Genomic DNA, 21,712 nt, shown 5'->3' with positions numbered 1-21,712 from the left:
TCTGTCATATACTCAGAAGGCAACCTGTTTTTAAAAAGCTAAACACAGCACATGCAATCCTTTTTGCCCTCCAAGCAGAAAGAAAAACTCCATTAAAAAAACTATTTGCTATAAAGCAACTGAGACAGTTCTGACAGCAGAAATTGTTTCACCTGGAAAGCATACCTTGAGCTGCAAGAAAAGCTTTACTGAACAGTCCTGCTTACAGAAATCACAAGTCTACATGCCTCAATACATTTTAAAGGAAGTCAGATACTATGTGTTATTGCAAGATAGATTAGTATCATTACAAGATAAGACTCTTTATAAGCAGGAGAATGTATTCATGTAACATCCAAAGTTAAAATGCTGTCATTTAACAGACATTTCTATCACCATACATCGCTCCCTCCTTCAGAAGTGCATGTTCCAGCCCATGCAGGCATTTCCTGCTCTGCATTCAGCTCTTGCTCTTCACAAGGCACCTTCTCTCTTGCTAATGCTTACGTGCAGTGCTGTGTACTAACAACTTAACATCCAAGACCATTTTTCCCACTTAGAAAGCTAGTAGGTAAGGCATGCCACTGTTACCTTTGGGCAGGTAATCTCAGTCTGTTGGATCATGATAAGGGCAGATGCAATCAGAGCTCCTTGACGTACATAATTCACAGGATCGTTTGTCATTGGTTCAAGCAAATTAATTGCTTCCTATTAAAAGAAAAAAGCATCACAAAGTTAATACTATTGCTTTTAGTACCCCAGGATCCAGTGCTGCAATCCAAAGTTAACAGACTGATGCTAACACATACTTTAAAAGAAAAAAAAAAAGCAACTGGAAACTAAAAATTTGATGGATGGGACAAGATTTACCTGCAGAAACAAGACAACAGATCAGCAACACTTGTTATAAACAACAAATGCATTCAGCGCATGAGAACTACTGACAATGGCATGATCTCTATACATAAATTACACTTATACTTTCTTCGCCATTTTGTACAACAAAATACATCAGCATTGCTTCCATTTTCTATTTAAAAAATGATGCAGAGATATCAAACAACACGTCAGAAGTTATAAAGTGAGATAGTAATCAAAGTTCTAAATTTCTGGCCTTGCACTTCACTGTTAGAGCCCATAACATTCAGCATCACACAAAAGCACTCATGAGAAACCCACATCGTGTGGCTGCATATAAACACCACACAGCAAATTTGGGTTTTGAAAACATTTCAAACTCCTCTATTGCTTCTGCAAACTCAGTAACTTTCCACCTAAGCCCAACAGGAACATGATCGATCCATCTTGGATCTACCAATAAACATTCATTTCAATATCGAATACGGATTATGAAAAGCTATAAAGAGCCTATTATAATACATGTTGCTTAGATATCCAGGATCAGCAAGTGCAATTTGCTGGCTTCTCAGACTAAATAATCTCCCTAGGAACATTTTTATTCTCTGTTTACAGTTCTGCCACTTTGCAAGCCATGACTTAAACATACATAAAATTATTACAGTCACAAATTCATTTCTAACCATCCAAAGGTCTCAGTGCACATCGCACAAGATAACAAAACTCTTCTAAACTCACTGCTGCCAAAACGAGATCTCTCTCCTTCAATTTCCCTTTACCAGTACTGTCTCTTTCCCCTTCCCTGTGCTAGCTGCAGCCCTCATCTTATCTCTCAGTGAGCTTTTCCAGCTTTATAATTCAACAGTGAACTGCTGACTGTTTTATCTGGGGCAGTGTTCTGAGAGCTTGTGTCTGCACCAGCTCACTGGGGAGATGGACTTGAGATGGAGGAAATGGTGGCAAGAGGGACTGAGATTACCCATGTCAACAACAGCAAGTTGTCAGCATGCTTAGCCAGTGCTCACCAATCACACTCAGATCTAAGCAGAGTAAACCTCAGCAGTTGGTATAGCCATCAGCTGTATAGATAAACTTGGTCTGCAGCAACAGAGGCCGTCTAAAAGCACTCTGAAATGGCATGTGAAGACTATAGGAAGCTCAAAGAGCAATTCTAATCTATTGTATGATCTTCTCATTACAGAGGCTGGACAGACTTGGCAGCACTAAGCCTTCTTCTGTTCATACAAACTGAGGGCATGAACAAATGTAATTGAACGTGTGAGTGTCCCAGCACAGACCTCTCAGTGTATTTCACCCATGGAGAGGCTTTTACAAACAAGCTGATTTTATACAAAACGCCATTTCTGAGAGAAAACTTCGAGGGCCCTCACTTAAGATTGCTTTTTGCCACAGCAACTATCTTAAAGAACATGATGCTCTTATGCCTGAAGGTACCATGGGTTGCTCATTCATTCTTTGGCATGCACTGAACACCATATATAGAACACTGACCATGACCAAAAGATTCCCAATTTCTTAAGTCAAATATATTTGGGCTTTCAAAACCTACTCATCTAAGCTTTGGAAGGTATGTACGTGAATAATCTGATGTATTATATCTTTATCATACCAAGCATCTGGAAATAAAACAGACTCCTTTGTGCAACTAAAAGCATTTCCACATAAATCAACTTGTCAGATGCAGACAGTTAAAAATAATTAGCTCCTCAATTCCACCTTCCACTTGAGAATAAAGCAACCTGAATAAAAATAGTATTTCCAGTATGCTTTCAAGTCTGCATGCTTTAGATACTAAAGATAGCAGGCAGCACACAACAGCATTCTGTGCATATCACGACAAGTGACACGCTGGGGAGGTGTTGTGTGCAAGAGTCAAAGAACTGATGCCCTACTAAACACACATTTAATGTTGAATGGGAACTGACAGTAAGAAAACTGCACAAATGTCTCTGGAAGGAGAGTGCAGAAAGAGTGAATGGATCCTGGTCCTCACCTTGTTTCCAGTGCCCGCACAGCAGATGCCCAAAGCCATGGCAGCGCCATAGCGCACATGGGGATTGTAGCTCTCTGACAGCAAAGAAACCACACTTGGACACTGCTCAGGAGTCCTAAAGAAAGGCAAAATGTAATGTTATTTATTACTATTGTTCTTCAAAATTTGGAGACTTTGTTCTACTGATACAGGAAAACTTAACACTGTCTTTCTACAAAGTATGTTTTGCATTTCTCAACTGCAACAAGAGGAGCAGAACAGATGGACCTAGAGAAAAACAGGGTAAAAGTGCATAAATTAATGTTTCCCCATCCCAACAGATATGACACAGAGCTGCCACCATCAAAACCTTATTTTTGCAACGTATATTTTCTGTAGTGAAAATAAGCATGTCTTGTACACATTTGCCTTCTGAACAGGCATACGTTCACCACAGCTCATTTTTAAATCTACCCAATCTCATGACACCACAAACGCATGAGCAATGTAGGAATGCAGCTGGAAAGTACATGCTTATGAAAGAGGAAGATGGGAAACTATAAACTGCAAGAGATTTAATTATGGCTGGTTTCAGAATGCATATCAACTGGTTATCTCCAACATTTCACCGCCCTGCGGCCCAGACTAGATTTGCAGTTGTCACATCTACGATCCTAAAGCTGGACTTGCAAGCCCATATGATAGGTTTGACTATAAGCTGATTTCAGATCAAAATGAACGAATGAAAACTAAGGTGTTCTCTGCTTTTAGTTTTCAGTTCTCAGTCAGTTTGTGACATGGGCTCATTTCCTCTGATGTTTGCTGTGTTGGAAGCTGGAGGTTGCTGGCAGTACCTGTAGCACTATGTTGCATTGTTAGGTGCCTATCAAAGTACTAAATCAACTTAAGGCACAGAAAAAAATAATGAGATTATGCTCCAGTGCTGTCCTTATTTAAACACATACCCAAACCACAAAAATCAGAAATAAGAGATCTCAAGCAATAACACATCCTCTTTGTTCATTATGTCTGAGGACCCAAGACTAGCTCACATATCCACCTATGTGAAATTCTGCACTGCACAGATTATCAGCTAATGTCTACTCTGGCTACTGTTGAAGTGGGAAGAGACACACCCCACATAGTCTCCTCCAATAAGCAGCCCCAAACTCCCCCTTGCTCTCCCCTCTCCTGCCCTTGCTTAGCACGGACCAGCAGCACCCACTCAGGCTCCAGCCCTGCTTCGTGTGCTGCTGAGGGGACCCACAGGCACCCCAGTTTCACAGGCTGCTCAGCACATCAGCACTCTGCTGCTTCCAAAAACATTCACATGAAGAACACACGAGAAGAGAAGAACAGCTGGAAGCACCAAGATGCAGGCAATGACAAGGAGCCATGAGAAATCAGAAAGAGATGGGAAATGAAACCGTTCAGTCCTACAAGCAAGCAGACATGAAGAGTGGGACTAAAAGGCACATGTAAAACCACCTATCAGTCTGTTGCTCAAATAATAGCTGAAAGTTCCCTAAAAATGAGCTGATGTGGAGAGTGGGAATCACAAATCCTGGAACAGATGAGCCCAAGCATTCAGCTGCACAGAAGATTCCAGCTCTTGAACAAAGACTCTTAACGCCTTTGTGTTTGCTCTACTTCAGCAAATGCTGAGCAGGCAGATTGCAAGTCAGAGTGGAGAAAAAACACCTTCTGGCAAAGATGTGATGCTGCACTTTGAAGCATTAATCATTACATTCCTGCTCGGAAAGCTGGATTTTATAGAATTATTAACTTGGACAGATCCTCGCATCTGCAGGGTCAGAAGTTCCAACAGTTTTTATTACAAATCAGGATTAACAACCACCAATTGACTACAGAATTCTTAGTCAGATTTACCATATTTGTGGTCATTACTTTGAATGCTTTTATCTCAAATCTACCCATAAAACAGTCAAACAATGACAGATGGCCTCCTGTAAATCCACTGTGGGAGTAAAAGTTATTTAAGAGATCCCACCACTTCCCTCATTTCTGCAGTCTTCTTGATCCTGCAGCCTTCCAAAAGTTCTTCCTCATGTATTACACTAGAGAAGGCAGAATCATGAGTGGGCAGAGGAAGCTGAAAAGCCTCATCAGAGGAACATGACCTCAGTTACAAGAGCACTGCTGGCATCAGTGCTTACGTTGTAATGTCTGTTTGCTCTCTCTACTGCTGAAATGCTTTACGAAGTCTTACAGGCTGCTGCCAGAAGGTTAGCAAATATAAGCTCCAAAGCTCCTTTAGTAAAATTCCTAAAACTCCAAACAATTCTGTCAAGTGATCAAAGGCACAATTTGAAACACCATCCTGGAGCAGTCACAGCCTGCAATCTTGCTCCTGCAGAATTGCTTCTAACTGGCAATCTGACTGAGGAACCTGCTGAAAACACCATCACAGTCTTCTCCTCCTCTCAGCCTGAGGTTTTCACCCTTCCTTGCGAGCACAGCCACACGAGCTGCTGACTTGCTTTCAGCACAAGAGAGGCAGCTCTGCTCTGATGGAGAAGTCTCCCCTCCATCAGTACCAGGTCCCATACCAGCTCCACTCGAGGCTGCCTGCTGCAGGCTTCCACCTCCCCCATAACACCCCTCACCGAGCTGGTGTGGTTATGGTCCCTTGGTGGAAATAGGAGAGAAGCAGTGATGAAGATGAATGGCTTCCCAGCACTCACACCCATTATTCAGGCAGTAACTTCACGTGAAATACCAGAACGACGTGGACATTTAGTGGGCAGTTTCATCGGCAGACACATTCCCACTCCTTATCCCTTACATTGCAGTACAAACCCTGAACTTGGAATATATTTAAATACTGTGAGGCCCAAAGCAACGTATCGTAGTCCCCTATGCTGACCTTCCTGTAACAGAGGCCAGTAATTTAATCCAACAAATTCCTACATTAAAGCCTGAGGCATGCCGTTAAACTGAGCTGTACATCTTAGGAAGATATGCAGTGTCTATTTTTAAACCAAATTACCTTTAATGCACCGGTTCCTTCCTTTCCTCCTAATGCTGGTTTTGCTCAAGCAGTCTGCTTCTGCAATTATGTTTTACTCAACAGCAAAAGAAGCACTTGTTTATTTCCTTCATTTTCAATTGAAAATTACTCAACTGCTCCCATATAATCCATAGAAATATGAATGCCAATCAATCCACACCCACATCCAAAAAAATCTTCATGGCAACAGGCTTTATTCCTTCTGTTATCAGGAAATTAAATAAATTAAGAAGCCAAAGGAGCTTCACAAGTGTCTTCCATAGGACTTGCACACAGTAGCCAGCTACAGTTTTGTTTCCAGCCCATGCCAGGAGAGGTTTTACTGCTGTGACACTTGGCCTGCAGATGAAGGACTAGCTCCAAGGTACAGTTTGGTTTGTTTCAGAACTCATAAACAAAACCTTACAAAAAATTAAGACGCACCAAGACAGTAATGAGAAATGGTCTGCAAAACATAATAGCTAGCGTTTTATCAGCTTTACTCACCAAAGGCTCCTCTCAAAGCTGCACAGAAACAAACACTCTGCTTAACTGAGGACTGAATCCTCACAGAAACACAACACAGCAGCACTGCAACGCTGCCCTGTGACCTCAGCTTCAGCCTCCACTTTGATCTCATTCCTGAGGCTGTTCATTGCTGGGATATAATACGTGACACTTGTAAACATACAAATACTGCATTGTAATAGAAGGCTGATGCTTAGCTTCCAAGTGCCCTACAGTTTCTCAAAAATAAACTTTTTTTTCAGCCTCCAAATCGAAAATTCCCCAGCTAAAACATATGACTGCTCTGAAAAAAGGCATACAGATTTGGCTGGAAGTGGAAGATGGTCATCTTTCCTTTCAATTGATGATGGAAAGTTCTCCATAGTTTGCAAAATATTTTGAGATTCGACTTCCTTTTCAAAGTGAATCCTTTCTTACAGCAGCTCTATTCAGACTCCTAAGGCTTAGGGGTTTTCCTGAAGGTAAATTACATTTGCAATGTCTGCAGGTACAAAATCATCATTCTTTGTAGGATTTGCCCACAAGAGCTTTATTGGCATACTGAAATTTAACAAACACCATTGGGGCCTTTGACTCTGTTTAACAATCTGTTATTTTTGTCCACAAAGCATGGACCAACACCACAAAGCCAAATTCATACCTCTGACTGTCCCACCTTGAAGCACATTCTGCTCATTATCTCAGACCACAGTCCAGTTAGAATTACACCCAAATACCTTTGTGCAATTTATCTCCTATTTTGAGACTTATACATCTTGAAGGTTATAGGACTACTGTCATGTCTGCTTCTATTTCAGCAATATTTGAATGTGAAAACACACTGATGCTACCTTTTACACATATACAAGGAAGCAAACAGAATACTGAAAATAAAACATTGCACTAAATCTAAATTGAGACTAAAAATGGAGTATCTGAACCATCACTTTGTACTCTTATTTTTAGTCTAAATATGTAAGGGCTTTACAACTCGAAGGAAAATGAAATGTTAGAGAACAACGTCAAATATATCATTTAAATTCCTCATCAAGATTCCCCAGTCATATTTCAAAAGATTGTAAATATTTATTACTTTCTAAGCTAATGGATATGAATTAATCATTTGATACAGAACTGGTTCTACACATTGCTTTGCATGTGTGGTAGCAAGTAAAGAAGAAAAGCTTAATATGCATTTCATTTCATCCACAAATGAGTTCATAAAGGAGAAATACAGACATTTAATTGCACAGTTCACACTCATTTCTGAAGGAGAGGCATGTGTGTAGCAGGGAACAACACGGAGGATGGGAAAAGCACAAACAAATATGCAACAAATTGACATATATAGGTGTGGGTGTAAATCCCACCTCCTGCTCTTCTCCCTTGACAAAAGGACGCAAGTCACTCAGGGGCCAGGAATTTCCTGCAACTACCTCATGCAGCACGAGCTCATTCTCCACACGTTTTCTCTGAATTGCCTTCCAGTTGCGTCATTGAGATCTGCAGAGGAAGGAGGGCTCCCAGGTGGCCTCCCACCAGCAGGAGGGTCAGGAGAGGGCAGCAAACAGCCACAGCACAGGAGCTCCAGGGATGGGGGCCTACCAAAGGACACCGCCACCACTGACTGCATGACTGAAGCAGACACGGACCCCTTCAAATAAAACAGCATCAGTAATTTAAACTGACTTGTTCGGATGTGCTCTGCTCTCTCAGTACTGCTAAGAGGTGATGACTGGGAGGTGGTCAGGTAAGGAAACTGAATTACCACAGTTGGATTCATCTTTATTCTTCAGAAAGTTATGTCTTAGGAAGTAAAGATATCAAAAGTCAACTGAAAAAATGAAGACAATACAAAACTTTACCAAAGGTTTCCTTTAAGCAGTAAAAATATGGAACAAGTGATAATAAATTTGCTGGATGTTCTAGTGTACTATCTAAACCAATAGCTAAATATTTCTACTTGTGCCTGGCAGCAAATCTCTCTCACTTTGGCTCCAAAGCAGCTATATTCTAAATAAGTATATTTTATTTTTAAATGAATATGAATTGATCTGCAGTTCACCAAGGACCCAAATGCCAGGCTGAGCCTGCTGAGCACTGAGCAGCTCAGGAGCGTGATGGTCAGTGACATTCTGGGGTTGGATCATGGTCTTATGGTCTTTTCTGGCCTTAAACTCAATGACTCTGTTACTCAATTGTCTAGCTAATGTCCTCAGAAGTGAAACCTATTTCCATTCTAATAAAGAAATACACAAAGTTAGAGATGATGTATGTATTTAACTGAAAGCTGGAAGGTAACAAAAAAGAATATTCACAATAAGAAGAAGCAGCTGCAAGTAGAAAGATTTAAAGTAACAGCCCACAAGCTTAAAACTGTGTGCTAATCAGAGCGTTTCCGTGGCAGCAGAACTCCGTAGGGTTAACTCTGCTTCCGACCAGAGAGAGGCAGCAAGAGCAGCCACACACATATGCACACATGCTGCCCTGCACAGAGTTAGGATGTTGTAGCAGGAAGGGTTGTTAGCAGGATCTGCACATCCCGACACGGCTACGGGGGACATACGCTATAGGGCTGGAGCACGGGATCTACCAACGCTCGCTGGCTCTTTTCCAGCCAAGACCCCACTCACTTATTTCCCTGCTTTTGAGCTCTGGAGCAGCATGCACCGGAATGAGCAAGTCCGCAAACAATGAGTAGCAGCAGACTGCAAGTTCTGCTAATGAACAAAGAAAACTGAGACCATGAAAAAATGAGACCACGCTAACCGTATAAGTGATATCATCAAAAGAATGGAAAAAGAAGGACAGAAAAAAAGGAAATCTTATCTTTATCTTTTCTAAATGCAGCAAGAATGTTTTCCTGCATTCAAGAGCTGGAGAAAATACCTGGGTAAGAAAAGCAGTTTTCCCCACAGAGAAATCTTCATCTTGGTGTTAAAAGAAATGCTAAGTGCTAACAAACGCACAAGAGACGTACTTCAGAAGAATCAGAAACACTAATAAAAGGACAACTGGCTTTCTAGAAAACAAAAAAAATCTTATCTTAAAATCCACCATGTGATGAAAAAGAACAAATCACAGAGGATCTTCCTGGATACAAGCAAACTCTACTGAAACACAAGAGGAAAAGGTAAGGCTTTCTTCACCTGAGACTTAACAGCACATCAAGTCTTCTCAGTAACTCTTCAGCTAAGGACAGAACTCCTTTAACGTCTGCTTGGAGGGGGAAATGTAAGCATTAAGTCTTAAGCAGAGCTGAGAGGGGAGAGGGAGAGAAAATGCTATGCTTCATAGAAGCCCTGATTACAAAAACAAAAGGAGGTTTAGTCACCCCCCTTGAAGGAATGGGTAAATTTAGAGGTCTCAATTCCGTAAATCTTAACAGTCCCCTTGGGACTGTCACCAGTGTTTTATTGTCTGCAGCTTCCTGACACTCACCTGATAAAGTAGGGACTGTAGAGAATAAAACAGGAATGATATGCATCATTTCTGAAGATATTTTTGGGGTGACCCTCTCCAGAGAAACAGGATTCTTAATGAGAGGAAACATGGGGACTGCCACCTGCCTAGGCACATGCTGCCAGAGAGCAGGCACTGGGGAGAGGAGGATTTGCACGCACACACAACAACAGCATCTGTCTGCATTGGTTTGTGCTTACAAACAGCCAACTTTCGTACACTGTAGCTAGAGGGAAAATAACTGGCATCCAAATTCATCAACCACTTTTTCTTTTTTTTTCCCTACAGCGGCAAAAGATGGGAGCTAATGAACTGCTTACTATTCTCAGCTATTGAATCCTCTTGTACAATCTTCTGAGAGCTGAACCTCGCTATACAGGGATGTCAGACCATCAGCCCTAACAGCCAGAGATGGACGCAACACAGGACTTGCATTTTTAAGACCTCATCACACCCAGTAAGGCACGGGATGAAAAAAACCAACAACTGGATGTGAGCTCTGACATGGTTACCGTACCTCAAAATAGCAGATGACCAGTTTACCATACTGACCATGCTGGCCTTTCCTCAGGACCATCCTGGAGCACAGTGGCACCCTGAACTGTTGCACCGTACACAATTCCTGCACGGAACACAGCTCTCGGACACGTCCTGCTGGACACAAAGATGCCTCATCCTTTACACTTCTTGAATGGGTCTGGAGCTGGAAATGGATCTTTGTCACCTCTCTCGGTAACAGAACCCAAAGAGAACTACCCGAATGATGAGCAAGGAAACAAAGTGCGCTGGGCAGCGCTACTGATCCTACTGGTGATCATCCCCACCATCGGTGGGAACATCCTGGTCATCCTGGCAGTATCTCTGGAGAAAAAGTTGCAATATGCCACCAACTACTTTTTAACATCCTTGGCGGTGGCGGATTTGCTCGTGGGACTGTTTGTGATGCCGATTGCCCTTCTCATTATACTGTTTGGTGAGTACAGCACGTTCGTTTCGTCAGGCTTGCATACCGGGTACAATTCTGGGAAGTCTGATTTAAACAGAAAAGTTGTTTGCTTTCCGCTATGGAGATTTCAAATATCATTTGGATGAGGGCTAAACCCTTTCTCCCTCTAACCATAATGCATTCTAATGCCTTCATGGTACGAATATCCTCAGTGGATATTCTTTCTTTTGAAACAAACCATTGAAAAAGCACCCGAGACTTACAGCTGACACTAATCAGAGGAGACATAGCAACTCACGCTGTGTTCAGTGCATCACTGTTTCCAGCAACTTTAGCACAACCTTGGAATCTGTTGTACTGGATATTACACTAATGACAGGCAGTCATCTCTTAAAAATATGGTTCCTGGAAGCACCGATGATGAGTTTTACCAGTTTCAGTTTCTGGGAAACCGATTTTCTCCTGCTCTGAGAAAAATGGTGAGGTCTGTAAAGCATCCAAAAGAACTCCTGTATCTGTCTATCAATCAGGGCAGCCTCAGTCCATCTGTGTACCTGACATCTTCAAACTCAGAATCACCATTCAATCTGGCTCATATGGAATAAAACAGACTTTTTTCTATATAAACATACACTGGGTGTGACAGTTTCTTTCTGGTTAGTCATTACAGAACAAGCATGACTTTCATATTTTCTCATGTCCAGCTTTATATCAAATACTACTTTTGACAACTAATCAGAAACAGATCCACGGGAAAGTGGCTTTTTTACTTCTGAAGATTCTTCAAGAATGTTTCATCTAAAATGGTTTATTTTAGGATTATACTAATGTAAAAAAAATGCATCAATGCAGTACAGATTTTTCAAAAACTTAAGGATTTACAGAATTATCTTTAGGGTATAGGTACCACTGAGTCCTGCATAATGAAAGACAGCAGGGGTTCATTTTCCCTGTGCTGGGTCTTTAGGAGTTGCCCAAGCAACAAACAAACACAATCAAATTTTACTTCAGAAAGTGCATCAGTAGCTTTGTTTGCTGCATGGGATTGGAATCACATACTAATAAATGTATTTATTCATTAAGTGACACTGAATTTCTGTGCATTCCTGACCGTTTCTTCCTTAGCAGTCTATGAATTGGAGGTCAGAATTCAGGGTATCAGGGTAGGATACTCAGATATCATTAAAAAGACATATTTCAAGCAGCAGATTCTACACAGACAACAGAATGTACAAAACTGGGACAGGGATTTCTACCTTGAAAAAGAAGTGTGTGTAGAGGTGAGAAACTTCTGAATGCAAATGCCAATTCACAGACACTGTAACTGCTTAGTTCCTACCAAAGACCTCATTAATAACAGAAATAATAAAAATACTGATTGTTATAAAAGTACAGATCATTATAAAACCACTTAAAATTGTTTAGCTACCAATAGAAATAGAAGGTTTCGGACTTTGTGAAGGTTTGGGTGTTGCTTTTCAGTTATGCCAGTTCAATAACTTCTTTTTAAATTTAATAAAGAGTATATTGCTTCTCAATCTCTCCCAATTAATCTGGTGCTTAATCCCAGTTACACAGTTTAAAGCATCACAGGAATCTTTATAAACAAAAACATCTTTCATGATGCAGGAAATACACAAGAAAGCAGTTAATTGCAACTAACTTTAGTGAGATTGCAACCAGTCTTTTATGTAGCAGAGGTTAAAACTGAAATTTCTCACATTTCTCTCTGGCTCCAAAATAGAAAAACAGCTTTATGAACTGGAAGGAAATGCTGAAGTGCTTGTAGAAGCTCAAAATATGAGCAAAACATCAGTAGCCTGTGGAATCGAGCAAGAATGGCACATACCAGATCTAAATCTGGAAGTTACCTTACCCAGATAACCACCTGAACACAGAATAATCACTGATAGTCAGAAGGCCAACTGCATCCAGCCTCCTGGCACCTCCACACAGGAATGATCCTGTCATAATGCAATGGCTATGTGCAGTTTCTAGATACGTAATATAAATATTATGCTTCTGATTCAGAACTGATATCTAATTATAAAGAGAATATTTGAGGAAATAGGTGTGAACGAAAACACTGTCACATTAAACAGTTTTGGACAAATTAGTGTCACAGTGTTCGTAGGCAAAAGCTACTACAGATAACGGCTCCGCACACTGATGATACGGTTACAGAACAGTCTTCAGAAACAGGCTGCTGAAATCACAAAGAATTCCCTTTAAAAACAAGCAGAATCCATAACCAACTCACAGGCACGAGCAGCAGATTTCCTCTTTTAGGTAAGGTGACTGAAATGTACTATAGGATGAATATACGCTACAATTTTGTTTAAGAGTGCAGGTGTCAGAATACACAAACAGTTCACAGCTTTTATTGGTTACTAAATCCTTCTCATTTCTTCTACAAAAAGGTGGGCACATTAGGAAATAATTGCACTCTCTGAAATCTAGCTTTCCAAAGTTACCTACACTCATAAACGTAGAAGTACTGAAGCAAAACAAAGCTGCTGCTATTCATCAGATGGTGAAATTAGCAAATTCTTAAGAAAGAGCCTCTAATTTGCAAAGCCTGAAGCAGAAAAAGTCTGTTGTCCATGTTCCACGAGCAGTGGCTTATTTGCAGACAGTGCCATCTTTTAAATTATTTGTTTATTCCTCAGATGCATCCATTTAGAAATCAAAAGGCAGAGCTGATTGCCCTAGGTTGCAAACCATGACTTTCAAAACTTGACAGAAGCAATCACAGTCAACCTTCTCCCATTACTGATTATGAACCATGGCCAATCTTTCCTTCTCACTTGTGATAACAAGAGGACTGCTGTCCAAAATCTCAAATCTGAACATAAGTAAGGAAACCAGGGTTCATTTTTGACAAAGCAATTCTAACAAAAAGATTCCATAGGTAAAATTCAAAGAACTGCACAGCAGCAAAGTATTGCTGAAAGTGCAATTGGAGAGGAGAAATGAGCAAGCAGCTCAGGAGGGAGACAGCACAGCAGCAGCCTGGGGAGCCCAGGCCTCCCGAGTCCACAAAGCTGAGCGCTGCTGCGATGAACCCACACACCACAGTTTGGAGATTAAAGGCTGGGCTTAAAGTCGGCTGATGATTAAAATATCAATTTCCTTCCCAGTAAAAATATAATTATCTACCAGGAGCAAAACGATTCTGATCACAGAATCATTTTCAAGCAGCATGTTTCAGCAGCCCTCGTAGCAAGAGAACAAACTATCTTCAATGGTGCGTATACATGTGTAATCCTTAAACCAATGCACATTTTCAAGGTATTTCCTATACATCAATCTTTCTGTAAATAAAGATTTTCTTGAAGGACAGACAGTTGTGGTAAAAGCTCATCTTAACTCTCAAGGTGCAAGACAAATGGGAAAGCATATATTTTGTCATGTAATAACTAAAAATAAGGAAAATCTGCTGCAGCAGCACTGCGGTTAGGAGGGTCTGAGACCAGGTTTGTAGGAAGCTTCTTTATCTTATACCACCTAAGCCAGAGAAAACAGACAAAATTTCAGGCAGGCAGGCTTGTCATTTAACCCAGGCTTTAGGGGGAAAAAAAAATAAATAAGGGTCCAATCCAGTAGGTTAAGATCAGCATTTCAACTCCCAAAGAAAAACGAAGTGGAGAATCTCAGCACAGTAAATCATTTAAAGCTTTGGTTTGCTCCACCAGTACGGATCTGTAGCAGGAGAATTAACAGTCTGACCCTCTAGCACTTTCACCCCCCCACACCGTTCGGCACGACTTGTCCATTTACCTTCAGTATAAAATATAAAAAGCAGGAACTCAACTGCTTGTTCTCAGGGGTCAAAGATGCTTTCTGGATCCTGAGAAGAATTCATATTCTGCTTTTTCCCTCCTCCCAAACGAACACAACAAGCAGACAGCAGCACACGCCACCAACACACATCACCAAGCTGACAGCAGTCACTCCCATGCTAGGCACAGAGCTTCTAACACGTGTACAAACAAGAAATAAAAGCAATGCATGCCACTGTACGAGTCCTAGAGAACCAGTTGAGACTTCAGGATTTATGTACAGAGTTTCACTATGTATTTGTTCAGATATAACCATGCTCATCAACTCTCTTCAGTTACTGCATTTAAAGTCTACTCTGATTTTGTCTGGATAAAAAAAAATGTCTTATGCACAGAAAATAGCACATAGTTCTATAATCCCAAGTGTGGTAACTTACTGCCTTTTGCAATCAGTTCCAAAGAAAAACTAGGTTTCTTTTCTGTTGCACTTACCAACTAACTCTACAGCTCATAAAACTCACAAAGTTGCCCTGCATCAGGAAGCTGTTTTCATACATTATATTAAAAAGAAAAGCAGCTTTTGGATGAAGTATTTGAGGGATTTCTTCTGCAAAAAAAGAAAGCTGAAAATGAAAATAACTTACACTACTATTCTCCAGAAAGCATAGCACTTATAACCTAGGGATCAGCACGTATGCACTCTCAGCAGCAGTGTTAGGTGTTTACTTGAAACCCAGCAGTGCTCTTTGTGCTATACAGAACACACTTTCCACTGTTCACATTTTATTTGTGCTAACCCTGCACTATTCACGTCCTACTTTAGTAGTAGTCCTACTTCTCTGAACATAATGATCCTTGTGGGTCTCTTCCAACTCAGAATATGTTTCTATGATTTTCAGATGAATTATTTCTTTTAACTGTATATTTTTTTCTGGGTTGCTTTCTGGTTGAACGAAACAAGGCATTTTGATTTTCCTTTTTTGTTGTTGTTCAAGGGCAATACTTCACTGCCAGTTGAAAGTGTAGACAAAAAAAAAATCAGAACATTGGTAACTTTTTCGTAACACACTAATTATCACTTCCTCATACCTGCAATGACAATTTTTTGAAGCATAAGTACAATGGAGATATCTATTTTTGGAGGGAGTTCAGTTTATTGTTCACATCTACAGGGAAAGTTCCCAAACACACACAGCAATGCAGAAAAGTGCACACTGTGTTTGACTTCATAAAATTTTCCATCTTCTGGGGCTTACATTTCAAAGGTAGCACCATATCACTCCCATCTATCAGACATATTATGAGAAAAATTGTTAATGTCAAACTGCTGTGCCATTACCACACTGATAAGATTGAGCATTACGATATTTTCCATCATTTGGCATTCTCAGCACGTAGATCTATTTATTTGGAGTGGGGTGATTAAAACAGTTTGATTTATTACAATATTTTTTCCCTTAATCATCATTCAACAAAGAACTGAATTCTCTGACGATGCTTTTAATGAACGTACTGATCAAACACATATCAGTTTCATATGGAGAGAATTAAAGTAGATCAACTGATACAACAAGAAATAGAAGAAACTTCTGCATTCACAAAGTCATTTCCAGGACTGTCAAATGTTCTTGCAGACACACACACAGCACTATGATGAATTTCTACTTGAACATCACTTGCACTGGATCGCAATACAAACAGGTTGATTTTTTTGAAAGCAAAAAATCAAGCAGTTATGAAAGAATTCAGTTTCAGTGAAGTTCATTCAGTTTAGAAACGTAAAAAATGGTAAAGAAGACCTAGCCCCAAAACACACCTACCTTCTGCAACACTGAATACCACAAAGCCTTAATAATGCACACAGTGCTCATTTACAGATCTCATACATTCACTCTCCAAGATTACTGCTAACTTCGAGGTTAAGATAATATGATAGCCTGCTATCTCCTCTAGATCAGAGGACTATCAGAAAGACAAAGCTGAAAAAAAAAAGTTATTTAACATTAGGGTGTTGCCCCATTTTTAAAAATCTGTTTCACTGTTTTAATCCAGAGTCCTTGCTACAAAGAGCTTATGATCTAAAGTAGAAAGAAAGACAGGGAATGATTTATAATGCACAAACAGCCTGATCAGTATGATGGCAGCAACTATTCCAGTTAGAAGTAAAAAAAAAATAATACAGTCCAACAGTGGTGGTGGCAAAGTTCAGTTTCTATAGGATTATGAGCTTCTCAAGGGTACTGATACCAAATTGGGAAACAAAAAAAAAGACACTACAAACTTGCAAAAATCTAAGATTCTAATGAGTTTTCTGTTCTCTTTCAGACAATGCCTGGCCTTTTCCAACAGCCTTGTGTCCCATTTGGCTGTTTCTTGACGTCCTCTTTTCCACAGCTTCCATAATGCACCTCTGTGCCATCTCACTAGACCGCTATATTGCGATTAAAAAGCCAATCCAGGCCAGCCAGTACAATTCATGGGCTACAACAACCATCAAAATCATCGTTGTTTGGCTCGTTTCAGTAGGTATGTGAGGCTTTGAGACTGGAAAAACAATGCAGAAGCTTTTCATGTATAAAACAATAGGTGAAAGTTGGGCACAAAGACAAATCTGGCCAATCTGGGTTGGCCTAAGTCCACCACTTGGATCATACACAGCTACATCAAAAGTCTGTCTGAGTAGGCTGCTCATCAAGTTTACCAGAAAGGTCAAGGTCTACGTAGATGTAACCATCATTATAATTCGTGGTTCCAAGAGTTAGAAGACAACATCTGCATGCTAGCATGTCTCATGGGAAAGCAAGATTCCATGTTCCTGTGGAAACAATCTAATATATATCCCTATGAATACAATTTTAAAATCAGTGCCTTACTTAAAATTGTCTCAAGCTAGTAAAAAAAAAGTTAATTACTCACACCAAAGACTAGAAGATAAATGAGCAGCTGTTAACAGTCACAGTGAAGACTACCATGCACTGACAACATACCATACAGAAATGCCTTTAAGTAAAAAAATCTGCCAACAGGAGATACAAAGGATGCAAACGTATAAATATTTATTAGCGTCTCCCTGTTGTGCTCATGGCACCTCACTTGTCTTCACTGCTTAAAGAAAATCCTTTAAATGAGCTAGGACAGTGAAAACATTGAATTCCAGTGAGTAAAGTGCACCGCAGGCAGCAATAGGCACAGTACTGTACGCCGTGTGCAAAAGAGAAAGAATTATTCTAGATTACTTAAGCCAGCGACACATAAAAGAATAGGTACATCCATCTTCTTGACTTGAGCATACATGCCCAAAAACAGAAATTTAAACTTAAAAATAAATATATCTGGCAGAACCGTGATGACAGGAGAAAAGATGCATCTCTATTTTATCACAAAAAAAGGAAATGCTTAATGAGATGTGACACTTAAAAGTTGACCTTTTAATACCTGATTTATTGTTATTAATCAGTGCTGCACTTTCCATTTCTTTTTATCTAACACAAGAGTACTCCACAGTAGAGCCTCCTTTCTCCAAATCGAAGGTTAATGTAATTCAACCTTGATTTTAAATGCTTGCTGTATCCAGAGGCGTGCCTCTTCTCAAGGAAGGGGTCAAGTGGCTGAAGGGAAATGCTGCCCCTGCCAACTTCAGTAAGCAGAGGAATACTGTAAATCCCTAGATCTTTAAGTGGTATCAGGAAACGTAGCACAAATAACCATCACCAGACAGCAAGGAACCTGTTGTTTTTGTTGTAATGTCAGACTGCTGGCAAATGAAGTGCTGACTGTAATTTAGCAGTTATAAAAAATTCATTTAAAAGACAAGACTGCTAGCTTGTTTTTTTTTTTTTAAAGTGTTGAATTACAGAACTAGCAAGCAAGCTAGCCTCATTTAAACACTCTTAAATATCCAAGAGACTTGAAACAACAAAACCATCTCAAACACACACACTGAATAATTCTGGCATCTATTTAACTACTTGTATATATGAAAGTCAAGCAGAGTGAAAAAAATCAGCTGTGTCCAATAACTTGAAGTCAACTAAGAAGGAAAAAAATAAGGGGGCAGACAGCATTAGGGAAATTCATTTCATGAGAGGAAAAATCCACTCTAATCTCAATGACTAGAGTCATAGCAATTCATGAGTTTTGCACTAGAAATGTTGGCAACTTCATACTGCATTCTGAACTTCTATGGCTTGCCTATAATCTGATTTTAAAAGAACAAAAATGGGGGCATTCTGTTAAAACTGAGCTTGCCAAGTTTCACAAAGTACTACTGGCCCAAATGCCCATGTGATGCTCTCAACTACTCATGTTTTCTCAAGTCACACTGTACTTTAGAAAGAGTTCAGAAACCATCTTTCTCTAAAAACTGAGGATTCGGGTCCAAAGTGGAGACTGCAAGCAAATACTTAAGTACTTGGTTTTTGTCCTCTAGGTATTGCTATTCCAGTCCCTATCAGAGGAATTGAAGATGAAAATGGCAACTCTGCAAATATTACATGTGTTCTGACACCGGATCGCTTCCATGACTTCATTCTGTATGGATCAGTGGCTGCGTTCTTCGTTCCCCTTGCTATTATGATAGTCACTTATTTTCTGACAATTCAAGTGCTACGCAAGAAGGCCTATTTGATCAACAAGACACCTCAACGCTTCACTTGGTCAACAGTGTCCACAGTGTTTCAGCGTGACACTACACCTGCCTGCTCACCAGAAAAGGTGGCCATGCTGAACGGCTCCAGAAAAGACAAAGCTTTGACCAACAATATGCCCACCTGCAGAATGTCTACCATTGGGAGGAAATCCATGCAAACCATAACCAACGAACAAAGGGCATCAAAAGTTCTCGGAATTGTATTTTTTCTTTTCTTGTTGATGTGGTGCCCATTCTTCATAACTAACATAAGTTCAGTCCTCTGCAACTCTTGTAACAAGGAGGTTTTTCAAAAGCTCATGGAAATATTTGTTTGGATAGGATATGTATCCTCAGGAGTGAACCCTCTTGTCTACACTCTCTTCAACAAAACATTTAGGGAGGCTTTCAGCAGGTATATCACTTGCAGCTATCGGACCACAAAGACTACCAAGGTCCTCCGGAAGTGTTCCAGAAGAATCTCTTTCAGAAATTCTGTGACTGAAAATTCCAAGCTCTTTGTTATGCATGGGATGAGAAATGGGATTAACCCCATTATGTACCAGAGCCCAATGAGGCTGAGAAACTCACCCACCCAAGCATCATCAGCCATTCTGCTGGATACACTGCTGCTCACAGAGAATGAAGTTGATAAAACAGAAGAGCAAGTAAGCTATGTATAGTGGAATGACAGCTGTGACCACATCATAGTGTTACCATCTCCATTACTCCAGGTGACTGTGGTATAAGAGGTTATAAATACTACTGTTTCATTTATGCAAGCAATATCTTATAAATTTATAAGAATTCTTTTCCTCTAAAGTCTCTATATAACCCCAAACCCTACAATGGCAACTTCATTCCATGACAAACAATGCCTATAGCAAAATTGTATCACACAGAAGGAGGGAAATAAATAAAAGCTAAATCAATGTGAGAATCCGACTTCAGTCCTCATCATCTTCAGCCTCTTGATTTAAACCTACAGAGCTTTTCTCTGCTTAAACAGCATGCAAACACACTGCATTACTTCCTATAGCTCCCTCTGTTGATACTGTATACTCAAGTACAACCTTTTCTTGTGTGCTGAGGTTATTACAAATGAAATCATGAGCTACAGATATCAAAAGGCACACCTTTCCACTCCACAAACCATAAAATATATTTCTGAGAGAAATATACATTATATATATATTCACCTCCATTACACTTGCATATAAACAAGCTTGGCATTGTAAAATTTGTCACAGAAAACTGCCCTTTGTTCTTTTCATACTAAGAAAATGAATATGTAACTAAAATAGGGCCATAACACATCAATGACTAAAACAGGACAGGCAGTGCCTGCAATATCACTGTAACTTATATCAAAGTTCCTTTTGTTATGGCTTTTACAACTCCAGTAAAAGCAATTCCTAATCCAGTATCATTCATGCAAAATAGAAAAGTTACAGATAGAATAGCTAGCTCAACTGAAAATAAAAACAAGGGTCTAAGAAGCAACAGTAGCATCTAGATCAGTACACATTAACAGTTCAGTTTTACTCAAAAAGATTTCATTGGACCAATGTCATAAGATTATAGGTCCCAGTCTGCACTCACAAACATCACAGTAGTAAATCAACTCTAATTCTATTAGAGCAGTAAATGGAAAGAAAGAATTCTTCACAATTCATAAAAGCTAACAGTCTGTTGTCTAGGAAATCTGAAGCATCTGACAGTCCCAGACCATACCTCTTTATGAAGAGAATCAGATCTCCCAAAGGTGTTGGAGTTCTTACAGTAAGCCACCAGTTTGCTATTTTTTTCACCACAGTTTCCATTTACAGTAAAATTTAAGCCCAGGCTTTTTTTTTTTCATATTTAATATCTTCAGAGCTCTTTAGTTACACACTTAAATTATGTACAGCAAAAAGCTTAGGTATTTTTTTGCCCATGGAACAGAAAGTACTAAAGATAACATGTCCTTTCAACATTTATTTATATATATTTAATTTAAAACACATGTAATTTCGAAACAGAGCCTGATGTAACAAATGCCAGAGCTCCAGGAGAAAGTATTAAAAACATCTCCTGAAATCTTACAGTAATCTTTCTCCTTCCTACCCTTTTTGGTGATAGCCACTGAAGTTAGGATAAGCTCTTAACTGCTCTTACTCCTCTTTCAGTAGTCAAAATTTGTTAAAGAGAATCCTGCAGTTAAAAGCCAGAACTGACGGACTGCTATGGCTGTGGAAGATGCCCATATCTGAAAGTATTCGAGAATAAAAAGCCTTTCATTAAATCTGATTACTTTGAAGTCCTAGGGGAAAGGGAGTAGGAATAAAACAAAGCAAAGAACTGTCCCAAACTTGTCTTCTAAGAAGAAAATAGGAGGGATGTCCTAAAGCTGGGAAGCAAACTACACTGGATTAATAGTCCCACCATAAGCATAAATTCAAAGCTTCCCTTTCCAGCAGGAACATCACAAATAACTATTCAGTGTCTGGAAAAAACAAGAGGTAACTGAGTCCTCTTTGCCCTGACCCTGTTCTTGTTCACCTGTCAG

At 39.9% G+C, this 21,712-nt stretch overlaps 2 protein-coding genes across 4 annotated transcripts in view; one reads left to right on the top strand and one right to left on the bottom strand.

Annotated features, from left to right (window-relative positions):
- The window catches only part of PSMD1 (proteasome 26S subunit, non-ATPase 1), a 59,987-nt gene that overhangs the window by 19,327 nt on the left and 18,948 nt on the right, over nt 1-21,712 (bottom strand). Inside the window, exons 17-18 of the mRNA XM_065748510.1 lie at nt 2,852-2,966; nt 571-687 (exon numbers count right to left, since the gene is read on the bottom strand). Of these exons, the coding sequence (XP_065604582.1) occupies nt 571-687; nt 2,852-2,966 (232 nt within the window). The remainder of the gene's footprint in view (nt 1-570; nt 688-2,851; nt 2,967-21,712) is intronic.
- On the top strand, nt 9,382-20,096 carry HTR2B (5-hydroxytryptamine receptor 2B). 3 transcript variants are annotated; one of them, XM_065748070.1, is made up of 4 exons: nt 9,382-9,480; nt 10,139-10,782; nt 16,863-17,063; nt 18,967-20,096. In XM_065748070.1, exons 2-4 carry the CDS (start codon nt 10,476-10,478, stop codon nt 19,845-19,847), a joined length of 1,389 nt encoding a protein of 462 aa, XP_065604142.1. In that variant the 5' UTR covers nt 9,382-9,480; nt 10,139-10,475; the 3' UTR covers nt 19,848-20,096. The 3 variants fall into 3 exon arrangements, with proteins under 3 accessions (XP_065604142.1, XP_065604140.1, XP_065604141.1); XM_065748068.1 differs by having other exon boundaries at nt 10,098-10,782; XM_065748069.1 differs by lacking the exon at nt 9,382-9,480 and having other exon boundaries at nt 10,081-10,782.

Source organism: Cyrtonyx montezumae, unplaced genomic scaffold (assembly GCF_038088225.1).
Source record: "Cyrtonyx montezumae isolate F1298 unplaced genomic scaffold, pur_monq_1.0 scaffold_5, whole genome shotgun sequence".
In the NCBI taxonomy this organism is placed as follows: domain Eukaryota; kingdom Metazoa; phylum Chordata; class Aves; order Galliformes; family Odontophoridae; genus Cyrtonyx; species Cyrtonyx montezumae.
Note: the sequence above shows the minus strand (reverse complement) of the source record. Positions and strands in the feature narration are given on the sequence as shown.

Bases quoted from the DNA above. Each gene is read 5' to 3' on its own strand.
- HTR2B (XM_065748070.1), top strand. From the start codon at position 10,476: ATGCCTCATCCTTTACACTTCTTGAATGGGTCTGGAGCTGGAAATGGA. The intron at 10,783-16,862 runs GTGAGTACAGCA...GTTCTCTTTCAG, and splicing joins CCTTCTCATTATACTGTTTG to ACAATGCCTGGCCTTTTCCA. The intron at 17,064-18,966 runs GTATGTGAGGCT...TTTGTCCTCTAG, and splicing joins TGTTTGGCTCGTTTCAGTAG to GTATTGCTATTCCAGTCCCT.